Source organism: Drosophila mojavensis, unplaced genomic scaffold, assembly GCF_018153725.1.
Source record: "Drosophila mojavensis isolate 15081-1352.22 unplaced genomic scaffold, ASM1815372v1 contig_16, whole genome shotgun sequence".
In the NCBI taxonomy this organism is placed as follows: domain Eukaryota; kingdom Metazoa; phylum Arthropoda; class Insecta; order Diptera; family Drosophilidae; genus Drosophila; species Drosophila mojavensis.
The window spans coordinates 7,136,974-7,149,696 of NW_025318693.1; the positions used below are offsets into that span (position 1 = coordinate 7,136,974).

General features: G+C 43.2%; 1 protein-coding gene across 1 annotated transcript; it reads right to left on the reverse strand.

The window, feature by feature from the left end:
• Nucleotides 1–497: 497 nt before the first annotated feature.
• On the reverse strand, nucleotides 498–3,580 carry LOC6573146. Its single transcript, XM_001999201.4, has one exon. The coding sequence runs from the start codon at nucleotides 3,359–3,361 to the stop codon at nucleotides 2,495–2,497; it is 867 nt and encodes a 288-aa protein (XP_001999237.1). The 5' UTR covers nucleotides 3,362–3,580; the 3' UTR covers nucleotides 498–2,494.
• Between the last annotated feature and the right edge of the window lie 9,143 nt (nucleotides 3,581–12,723).

The following is a 12,723-nucleotide window of genomic DNA, read 5'->3' on the forward strand; positions in this document are numbered from 1 at the left end:
TTGGCATCAGTTTTGGCCGCAACGGTAGCCAGCGGGGCACACTTTCGGCCACCTTTTGCCGTTGTTGCTGCTGCTGCTGCTGCTGGCTTGGCCAACTGCCTTGGCCAGACTCATAATTATTTACACCTTTTAACGGCCGGGTCTTAAATATTCGCTTAGCCAACTGGGTCGCAAATCAATTTCACTTGAAATGAAAGCACTCTCCTCTCGCTTCGCGCATTCATCCGCTGCCCCAAAGATGGACTTGTCAATGGCTCTGATCTCTGTCGGGCATTATGCATAACCATAACATGCCAGCTCCAGTGCCAGTCAAATATTTCGCATTCGGCTTTTATCGCTTTCACCTGTTGGCCATTAAGAATGTATATATTTATATGTATATGTATGTATTTAGATATATCTATGTTTACATATATACAAAGATGTAAACACATTATTGAATTTTTCATTTATTTTATTTATTCCTTGTTTTTATTTCTTTTTTTGTTTTTTTTGTTTTTGTTTTTTTTTACTTATTGTTTTTCTTCATTTTTTTAATGACATGCATTTATGACAGAGAAAAGATGCTGCTTGTAAAAGAGATTTACATTCATTGTGTGTGTGTCTTGCTGTTTGTTGTTGTCTTTGTGAATATTTGTGAATTATGTTTCTTCTGCTTCTGCTTCTGCTACTACTGTGAATTGCCCAATTCATCTCGCTGCGAAAGTGCCGTACGATTCTGCTTAAGAGTATATATGTATGTTTATAGATATATATAGATATATATATATATATATATATGTTTTCTTGAGGGTATTATAAATTAAGCGCTTAGCGACTTGGTGCTTGTGAGCAGCGCGCTTTCAAAATGACTTAAACAAATATTTCTAAAAGCCGATTAGAAATAAGTTGAAGCCAAAATGCATAAAGCGAATGCCACCAGCTGGGCAAACGGTCCAAGTCGCTGATAAACATCTAAAGTATAATATGTATTCAATAACAAATGTGTGATTTACAAAAAAAAAAAGCCTACAGTGAACTATGGTTACAGAGAACGTACGTGCGTGTGTGCGTGGAAGCTAGAGCGCTAGAAAGTGACAGCTAGAGAGCAGCAGAAAAAGTTACGATGAGAGCGTGAGGGAGAGAAGATGTCGAGTGAGAATGGGAGCGATAGAGAGTGAGATGGAGATAAGGTGACAATGAAATAAGAGAGAGCTATATTGTGAAGCTGAAGGTGCAAAAGGAAATGAGAAAGTTCACAGAGCTTGAGTGAAAATTGGAAAAGTCGTTCGAATTTAGACGAGTTCGAAATTTTTAATTTCAGTTCAGTTCAGTTCAGTTCAGCTTTGAGTGCATGAGGCAAGAAAACTATGGCAAGTTATGGCGTTTGCGAATACCAAAACTATGACTCGAAGATAGATGAGAGTTGTGATAGATTCATAGATAGATAGATAGATAGATAGATAGATAGATAGATAGATTGATAGATATAAGAGCTAGTTTGTTGAGTTAAAGCTAGTTGCAGTAGTTGTTGTAGCTGTTATTGTCGCTTGTCGCTTGTTATTGTAAGACTAGAATTGCATGTAAAGTGTACAGGATAGCGTATATGGTAGAGTAGAGTAGAGTAGAATAGTTGTAGATGTAGTGTAGAGTAGAGTAGAGTAGAATAGTTGTAGATGTAGTGTAGAGTAGAGTAGAGTAGAGTACAGTAGAATAGAGTAGAGTATTGTAATTACATAGATAGTTCGTTGCATGGCAACCAACAGAGTTTTGGTATAGTCTTTAGAGTGATAGATGTCGATAGATGATAGATTGTGATATATAGTGATAGATAGCTACAGAGAATGTATGACTCAGAGACTGTGCGGTCAGCATGTTCGTGCGTTAGAGAGAGTAGCCGATAGACAAAGAGAGAGTGTGAGAGAGATAGACGGAGACAGTGAGAGATAGTGAGTGTGTGTTGTAAGTGGGTGCGAGCTTAGACCTAAGGCTGGACGCTGCACAGAGCCGCCGCCTGGGCTTATGAGTATTTGAAACGATTTGCATTAGGTACCGACTTTAACTCTCGCTTTGTGATATTTTTACAAACTTAACTTTAGCTTTAAACGATATGGTATGTAAGTATGTATGTATGTATGTATGTACGTATGTACGTATGCCAAGCAACTAAATGCACGCACACTCAGCATGGGGGTTTCGTCTGCTCTGCTTCTTCATCTCTTTTCGCTACAATGTCGTTTAACAATTCTTTCTCAAGTGATTTGATTTGATTTTCATTTTTTTTTTTTTCTTTTTTACGTTTTAGTTTCCGTTTTTTGTGTGCGTGGCTTTGCGCTTTTTCGTGTGGAAAAATAAATAAAATAAATTATATTAATAAATTAATTAAAACGAACAATAAATAATATGTGTTCCTCTTCAAGAGTCTGTATCTGAGCTGAATGGCTCAAGTCAGTGATTGGTTGTGGTTCGTGTGGTTGTTGTTGTTGTGGTTGTGGTTGATTGACTGTGACTTCACTTAAGCCTGAGGCTTCTGGGCACCATAGGCCAGATCCTGGGCATCAATGGAGCGTCCCCAGCCACCATGGCCGCTGCTGCCGTACGAAGCAGAGGAGGCGCCCGCATCGGCGCTGTAGCCGCTGCCGTATGAGTCGCCGTGGCTGACGGAGTGGCTGCTGCTGTGATGGGGATGGGCGACCACTTCGTAGGTGACGTGCTTCTCCTGCGACAGCAGCTTCTTCAGGCCAATGACGGCCGACAGCACCAGAGCGATCTTACCAATGAGCAGAGCCTTGCCGGCGATCAAAGCGATGGCACCCAGGAGCAGGGGCAGGAGGGCGGCGGCCTTCAGTGCAACCAGAGCCAGAATGGGGCCCAGGATTTTGGCGGCCTTCTTCTTCTTGCCACGGCTCTCCTCGGGCGCATTGGGATCGTTGCTGCCGAACAGCGACTCAGAGGCATCCTCCAAAGCGCGGCCAGTGGAGCTCACGGCCTGAACGATGTCGGCGCCCTTCAGTTCCACCTTGATGGTGTGCGAGTTGAGGAAGCTGCTGATGCGGTTCAGGGCGAGCGATTCGAACGACTCATCGGCTGAGATGGAGCGTGCAGCCTCCTGGACGGGCGCATCCGGTGAGCGGACAACAGTGACGCCCTCGGTGAGAGCGAATTGGTCGCGGGCTCCCAGCACCTTGTCGACGAAGTTGAACAGCTTGTACTTGACGCACGAGACCGAATCCTTGCGCAGGCAATCGCTATAGATGCTATCCATAATGTCGTTGTCGCCGCCGATGGCGTTGCGGGCATGGCCGCGCGTTTCCTCGGCGGGGAGCGCAGCGGACAGCGTCACCAAACACAAGACACCGAAAATAACTTTATTGTTTGCCATTTTTAATTGTTTGTTGTTGTTGTTGCACTTTATTGTGTTGTTGTTGTTGTTGTTCTTGTTGTATAGTCCTTTAAGGGCTGTGAACACTGTTTGGGCTTTTGTACCGCACACAAATCGACAAAACGCACTTTCTCTTTTTTCTTGTATTTCGTTTCAACTCAAGAGTCTTGCACTTTTGGCACACAACGCTGCTGGCTGCTGTGTTGCTGCTTTGACGGGTTAGGATGAAATGATACAATTTCCCAATGCCAAGCACAACTTATATAGGCAGCGTGCTCATCTCTCTCTGCCGCCTCTCTGCCGAGGCCGAGGCGAACGAAAGCATTTCTGCCTCGGCTAAGAACTGGTCGGGCAAGTTTCTCGCTTAAGTCTTTCGTTTTGCCAGCCAACGGTAACGCGCGTCGCCGTCTTGACGCTTGGCTTGGAAAAGCATTGTTACTGTAATTTGTTGGCCTTATGCGCCGCACTGCGCTGCTTTCGCTTGAAGTTCATGTAACATTGTCAAAATCAGCTGAACCTGAAGCTGAGGCGGAGATCAGACGCTAGGCGTCTGCTGATGCCGATGCTGATGCTACACTGTGGGAACAATGTTTGGCGGCTTGGCTGCTTACTTTTACCCGAAAAAGGCGCTGAAAAGCGTAATCTTAATTGTTTTTAAATTGAAATTGAAATTGAAATCGCTTTAATGGCTTAAGGTAAAAGGCATTTCCCTCTCGCATTTCGCAATGCGTGTCTGTCCATCACGGCAGGTGCAGTGCGCCAGGTGCTGCGATAGCCGTGATCAAACACCGATCACCGATCACCGATCACAGATCACCGATCGTCGATCTCCGGTCACCGGTTCACTGGCTCACTGACTCTGCAGTCACGGCTGGAGCGTCACGCTCGTGAGTGTGTGTGCCCATTAGAATTTGTGTTACATAAAAGACGGCTAACGAGCCGCGTATGTGGGCCAGGCCAATAAACAGTCAGCCATAAAGAATAAGCCGAATTGGTATTCGATTCAAAATATCATACAACGGCGATCGCAGCCATTCAAAAGGGAAAGTTGCGACACTTCTCGCTGTGGCATGCAGCTAACCGTTGTGCGCCCTTTTTACCGCTGCCCCACCTACTGTTGTGCACACTGCTTTAGCTTCTGCTTCTGCTTCTGCTTCTGCTTCTGCTGCTGCTTCTGCTTCTACCTCTGATTTTGTTGTTGTTGCTGCTGCTGCATAGATTTATGTGCATATTTTATGCGTTGTCAAATACCGAAATGGCCAAAACAAACAGCTGGCGGTTGCGGCCCGCTGAGTTATTGACTCGCAGCCAGCAATGTGTGCCGAAAGTCCGCTGGACAAACAATCACACACACATGCATACATCACATACCATGTTGACCAGTAGCCAGCGGCTGTTAGCCAGCAGTAGTTGGATGCGACAAGTAAAAGTGCGCAAATAGAGTTGATGTTTGGACCAGGAGCAGACACGCAAGCAGCGAGGCAGCGAGGCAGGCAGCGCGCCTGCATAAATGAAAGTCATCAGGAAAAAGAGAGTTGATAAGCTGCTGCTGAGCGGCAAATCGCATTTGGGGCCCAGGATGCAAGAAAGTGTTGAGTATATGCTTAATTAAAGCATTATGAATGTGTGAAAATGCAGCTAAACAAAAGGCCGGCAAATGGTGTGAAAACGCTTTTCCAGATCAGCCAACGGGGCATCAGCATCAGTGAAAGCGAATTTCATATGTGGCAGGGGCAAGTGGATGCTGGCCGATGGCTGCTGGCAGGAGGCAGGAGGCAGGACGCATTGCGTGCTTGGCAAGTAGGGATGCAAATCGTGGCGAGGCCATCGAACGCAGTTGAATGCTAAATTATTTGACATTTAATTAACTCTTGGTTTCTTTTCCCATTTATTTCGCCTCACTCCGTTATATTGTGCAGAAAACGATGAGAAACGACACTTTCACTGCATTTCGGGGAGGAGCCCGAATTGGAGCCGAAGCTGGAACTGGAGCTGGACCTAAAGGCGGAGCTGCAGCTGCAGCTGGAACTGGAGCTGGAGCTGAAGCGGTGCTCTTCTTGTTCTATTGTGCGAGAGCAACAGGTTTATTTGGTTTCGCTTTGAAAACCAAAAGTAAAATTCATAACAGTTCAACGAGTTTTTAACTGTGCGACCATAAAAGCCAAATGTGAATATATGTACATATAAAGCCGCAGCAACAAGCGAAGTACATATTTTATTTATAATATTGTGGCTGCTGTTGTTGCTGCTGCTGCTGCTGTGGTTGGTGCTGCAGCAAAAAAGAAAGTTTAACGTGAATTTTCCTTTTTCGTAGACAACATTCACCGCCTTGCGACCGAGCCCGACGCGCCGCTCAACGCGTGCAACTTTGCAACTCGAAAATATAAGCTAACAAAGCAGCATGAATGAATGAATAAATGAATGAATGATTGACGGACTGACTGGCTGACTGACTGGCTGGCTGGCTGCCTGGGTGAGTGCTGCCCAGGCACTCGCAGTGGGTGTTCGAGTAAACAACACTGATGTCGCTGCTGCCACAGTTGCGGGCCATGTCCATGTCGCATGCAGCAGCTGCAGATGCCGCCGCACCGGCCCATCGCAGTGAAACCGTTAAGTAAACTGCAATCGCAATTGCCACAACTGCCAACTGCCAACTGCCACTTAATGGCTTAATTTCGTAGTCAGAGCGGGCTGGTCAAGTGGGCGGCGATGCCCTAGACGTGCCTAAACAGTTCAAGCATAGCAGTGCCAATGCGAGAGAGACAGACAGTAAGAGAGAGAGAGAGAGAGAGAGAGAGAGAGAGAGAGAGAGAGAGAGAGAGAGAGATAGAGAGAATGAATGAAATACAAATAAACAATATGAAGTTAGTTGTTTTTAATTAATTTATTTTAATTTTATTTTGCTTAGTCATGAACACAAAATAAAGAATTCTTATACGAAATCCTTAACTAATATTTACTCATTAACATAACTAATATAGTCATTAAAAAAAAACCTAATATTTTAATTTAATTTAATTTTTACATTTAAATACATATTAAATTTTCTTTTTTTTTTTATAAATTTTAAATAATATATAATAATGAGTTTCACCTGCATAATATTTAAATATAATTAATCTCTTTCTAAAAAACATCGTTATCTACATTATATATTATTAGCAATAATTTTGTGGAATTATCTTCTTAAGTAAAAATCTATGCTGTTTGCATTTGAATACATAAAGAGCTAAAGCTGTAAAAAAAAAAAAAAAAAAAAAAAAACAAACATATTTATTGCAACTCCAGTTTGAAATTCGGAATTCGGAAAGTTTCAGCAGTCAATGACAAGATCTAAATTCAGATTTAAATAGAAAAGATGAATATCGAAATTAAACAAATGAGAGCTTCAACTGAATTAATTACGCCAAACATTTGCGTATCTAACAGATGCAAATGTAGCTGTATTTGTTGCTAGGTGAACTCTGCCATTAATCGGGGTCTGCTAGATGACAGTCATTGCCAACTATGACCGATCAGCCGGAATTCGCTTGTGGCGGAGGTGAGGACCAGGCCATGTCACATGAGAAATTTACAGCTACTGCGGCTGTTGTAATCGCCAGCTTGGCTGCCATGGAGATTGGCATTAGCATATATGTAAGTATTTCGACATTTTAGCAACAGTTGGTCCGGCCGCCGACTTTAAGATACAAATTAAAAATGCACGAATACAAATCTCTGGGCACACTTTCACTTTCCATTACGACTGCCCGCCTCACAGATATGCAGCAAGAAGACGAGTCATGGCTACGGCTATGGCTACGGCTACGGATACAGGCACAGATACTGATACAGATGGAGGCAGATAGTTATAGATGCGAGCTACGCATATGGCTCATATTAAATTATTATCTAATACAACGGTCATAATCAACGTTTACAGCTAACTGGATCGAGACAAACGCGTTAAGAGACAGCTCACGGCGACAATTTTGATTGCAGCATTTACTCAATAAATTATTAGTCGCCGAGCTCATGTGGATGCTGCTGTTGTTATTGTTTTATGTAAGTTAGCTACGATTGAATAATTGATGGCCAAGTGTAAACAAATGATGGCGCAATACGAGCAAAGCTCTGCAGAGTCAGTCGCCAGTTATATAATTTGTGAAAAACAACTGCACTTACTTGCCGAATTTACTTCTTCTCTGCCTGCTTAAGCTTGAAGCCGATTCACACGACTTTCTTCCGAAAGAGAAAGGGTTTCGGCGAGGCTTGAGAAACTTGCCAAAAGCAGAAAAAAAAAAACAAAAAGAAAAAATGAAATAAAAATGAATCGACCAAAAAATTGCAGTTTTCTGTCTCGATCTTAGCCCCGGCGCACGTGTGCCCAGCCCTTTCGCTTTTTCAGTACCTCTTTTTACCAATATTTCTTTACTTTTGTTTTTCTTATTTGGAGGATAACGTCGAAACCCGAGGCTTTGACAGCTTCCGCGACTTTCACGAAATTGCTGCAGTAACGCCCTTGATGCAGACGCTGCTGCCGCTGCTGCCGCTGCTGTTGATGCTGATGCTGATGCTGCGCCCCACTTTGCATCATAAATAATGCAGTATGTGCCGCCTAAGGGCCCCCGGACCGGATGCTGAGCGTTTGCGTTTAATGCATTCTTCAAAGTGAAATTTCGTGGAGCGCTCGCTGACTTCATTTTAAGTTTAAGACTCTAAACGACTCGGTAAATTAAATCAAGTGAAATAAAAGGCAGCAGCCTGAGCCAACCAAGTTATGTTCATAATCGTGAAAAGCGGGCAAATTCTAAACGGCATGCCACAGATGAGCTGAGCTGCGGTCGCAGCTCGCATTGCTGAACTTTCTTCTTTTGCTTTCAATGGTATTTCGGTCAGAGACGAGCAGCGGACAAGCGTTGATCTTCTGATCAACTGATCACGATGGGGCGGGGCAAGTGGGTAGGGGCAGTGGCCCTTTAGATCAAGCTGGCCAAGCTGATCAAACTGATCAAACGGTATTTCCGGCTAGCCAATTGGAGCATGCGTTTGGGGCCCAATTAAAAATTATAATTAAGACTTTAGCTGCTTCGCTGACTGTGGGCCAAGTTAATGAACCACACATCAAGTGGGCTCATTGTCTGAGTTGGCCATTTCACATTTTCCAGGAACATCTCGCCACATATTTGCCAAATGAAAGTACACTGTTTACAGCGAATGTTTTCTTATGCAAAAAGTGAGAAAGAGAGAGATGTAGAGAGAGAGAGGGGGATGGGGGCATGTGCGGTCCGGCATAGCCGCTAAACAAGTGTCAATGTCCAGCCGGGGCAGCTGATGGCTTTTCGTCACGATTGCACGGCTTATGGCTCATGCCTCATGGCTTATGGCTTATGTCTGTGCTGGCTTATGGCTACAACTGCGAGCCATAGCCCCGGCCATGGCTCAGCATCATATCTGCTGTTCATCATCAAGTGCGCGGGCCTTTTGACAGGAGCCGCAGCGACAACGTCGCGACGTTCGCTTCAAATCAGCTTCAGTGAAAGTTTTTTTTTTTTTTTTTTTTTTTTTTGCGCTACGAAATATATATAAAGACAAACATACATATTTATAATATATATACAAATATATATGTGCATATATATATATATATATATATATGTATACCTAATGTATATGTAAGCAAAGGTGTTTCATGTATCTGTATCTTAAGCTGTGCATGTTCACATGTCCGAACTGAGCTTGCGGCACTTTGGGGCGCCCAGCTCAGAGCAATTTGTCTCCGGTTGTTGTTGTTGTTGTTATTACTTTTCTTGCTGTTGTTGTTGTTGTCGCGTGTAATTGGCATGCTGAAAGGTATTTGGCTAAGAGCTCGTGTTCGACAACACGCTCAGAGGCATGCTCATGCCGTCATGCACCGCTGGGCTATTAATGGATTAGCCAAATACATAGTGTTATACACACATGCATAAGTCGTGTGGCCGTTAATAGCGCAGCTGACCCCTAGTTGCAGTGGTTATAAATCAAATTTTGACCACGATGGCCTCTTGATGCCAAAGTAAAAGTCAGCTGCTCATTTTAGGCGAATGCAATTACACCCAACTATCGCTCAATGTCCACGGAGTGCACCCAGTGACAGGAGAGTGTCTGCAAAGGGGCGTGGCTGTAGAAATTATGCGGGCGACAGCTCTAATTGGGTCACCGAGGCGTATACGTAATATTCCGTCAGATGCATCGTTTCAATTAGCTGCTGCAAATCAATTGCAAATGAAATGCGTAAACAATTCTAATCTCTTAACATCAAATCAACTGCGTAATGCCAAAGACATTTCGTAATCAATTGACCAAGTGGCTGGGGCAGACGAAGAGACAAAGATGATCAAGACTTTTGGCATTTCACGTTTATCACGCAACATTTGATGCCACTGCCTACAACTTGAGCAATTTATGTCTGTGTGTGTCAGTTTGCTTATGTATTATTCATCCTTAGGGCGGGGCTAATGCTCAAAGAAAATATGAAAAAAAAAAAAAAGCAAAAGTTGCCATATTTATAAATAACTGTAAACCAATGAGAAAGTGAAATTTTTTCATATAATCTTAACGATTTATTTTATGCCTCACCTACGGTCATACACACACAGAAGAACACACACACATACGCACTTGTGTATATGTGTTTTGGGTCTGGCTTGCATGAATAACTGAATGGACACCTTTTTGGTCTCGGAGCGTGTGTGAGTGCCTTGATTGTGGTGTGTTGTTGGTTGATTTATCAAATGGCATAAATCGAACCAAAAACGGATATAAAACAGCTAACAGCCAGAGCGGTCCAAAGTCGAGCAGCGGTCCCAGCACTTTCTTTCGACTCGTTTGGCCGGCTGCATGGCCAAAGATGTGGTAGAAATTCAAAAATTAAGCGACACGGCCAAGCGAATGCAGCAGCCAACAAACACCGAAGCAACGGAGCAGCGAAAACAACTAAAAATCAAAACAAATATATAGCCGCAGTCACAGTCGAACGCCTCGATTCCTACTCTGATTCCCAGCCAGAGCTCGAATCAGATATGAGCTGCGACGTGGAGCGCGTGCTGCCAAATGGTTAAACTGAATGGGTTGAGGGGTTGAGGGGCGGTGGCAGAGGCGGGCGAAACCACAATTTGAATTTAATTAATTGTCAGGTGGGTTGGGCACAAATCATTTCTTGAATGAATGAATCTTGGCTTGCGCTGCCCGCATCGCCCGCATCGCCCGCCGTGCCGTATCGGCGCATCGGTTGGAATTGAAGGCGTTTAATGCGATTCTCGACTGCAGAGAAAGGCGTGACCCACATTAGACGCTGTTTAAGCCCTAAATAACAACTTCTAATTGAGATATTTAGTGTTGCTCCAAATCACACACTCAATCATCGGCCATGATTCTGAGAGGCTCGACCACTTTCATGTTGCGATCGAGCCAATCAGCAACAAAAACTGAGCATAAAATTGACTTTTATGCCTTATTTTCTAGCTGAACTGAAACACTCAAACTGCGACTGAGGCTGCGACTGCGACTGCGAAAGTCTAATATCATTATGGGACATACGATACAATAACAAAAGAAAACACAACAATAGCAACAACTTAAAGCTGGCAATGACGACCGAAAGCTATGTAGAAGAAAAATAATCGTAAAAGTGAGAGTTTCCACTTCATAATCATTTCTTTCGAGTTTCAGATTCGACTCTGTTTTTTTCCTTCAAATACCCTACTCTCAGAAACTGCATGCAAAAGGGTATTATACAATATATCGTTGATAAGAAATATTTGAAGTGATGGTCAAGTTTTATTTTTTATTTAATAAATCTTAAGACAAAATATAAAAAAAATATATACTCGTAATACATTCTTAAATTACTACTTTTTTATAGTTTCAATAAGTTACAGGGTATCAGTAGTCGTATAGGGGTTTGTTTGAATATATATTCACTTCCTTAATTTTCCTATGCATTCCTTCAGTATCTATTTCTCTCGTTTAGCTATTATTATATAGTTAAAAGTAACTAATGCTCTAGAGTATCTACAAGTCGGTTATCCACTATTATATATATCAGTTAGCATCTGCTAGTCACTCATCTTCTCCCATACTATAGGGTTACATACCTAGCTAATATTTTCACTAACTTTTTTCTCATATAAACTAATCCACCTTTACCTCTGTCAAATTTGCAAAGGGTATCTACAGTTCGTATATGTCGCTTGGCCTAGTCGCATTTGGAAATTTTATGAAAACTTCAAGCGACCCCGCACAGAAATGCAAATCTCTGACGCCCTATTGTGCAGCCACGCCCACATTGTGTAATGCCAACTGGGCTGCGAAATGAAGAAGCGAAAGCCAACGAACAAAAAACGAAAAAAAAAGGTAGTGGGCAAGCAGCTGGGCGTGGCAACTGGCCGCTCTGCTTTTAATTGCACAGGTTTCACTTTCAAGGCATTTCATTTCATTAAAAAAATTGTCGTTATCTTTATGATCAGCATTCACACACACATGCACGCACACGCACACGCACACGCCGACATATCAAATATGGCATTTCACTTTCGATTTGATGTTAACAAAGTTGCGTTTGTTCTTTTGTTGGCCAAATGAGCCGCTCGTTTAGCGGGCTCTTTTGTGGCACGCTCTGGCAATGGAGATCAAAACAGCTGGACAGTTAGGTGAACGTTATGCTCATTGTCATTGTCAACGACATTATGATCAGTGCGATCATTATGATCAATCCGACTGATCAGTGTTGATCATTAGCGGCTATATACGTTCGTTTATGCGTTTTGTACATTCGTTAATTTGTTGACAATAAAAGTGCCAAACTGACAACTTTCACACATCTATAGACGCACAACGAGCTCTAGCTGTGTGTGAGTGTGTGTGTGTGTGCGTGGATGTAGAGTACTGTCCGAACAACTGCTCTTTACACTACACTACGCACTATTTGTGTTTGTACAAATATTGAATTATTGCTGCTCGTATTATTCAATGTCAGCCTGAGCATATTCAATTAATGCTGGCTGGCTAATAGTCGTTGCATATTGCAACACTTTCACACACGCTGCCGTTGTTGCTGCAGCACCTGGGCTACCTGTGCAGTGAAATGGCCAGCATTTCAAAGCCAAATCCGTAAAGTGTGCATTGACCCATGCCCAAGCGCTAACCGCAAACCGGAAAAGCGCACGGGGCAGCGAGCAGCAACAACAACAACATGAACAACAACAGCAGCTCCATAGCAACCACAACAGCAACTGTAGCACCACTCTTTGGCTGTGGTTTATTACTGCCTTTGTGCAGTTGTTTAGACCATAAAAGGCCATAACAAAGTCGCACGTGCAACGCATTCCAAATGTTAAGCCTCA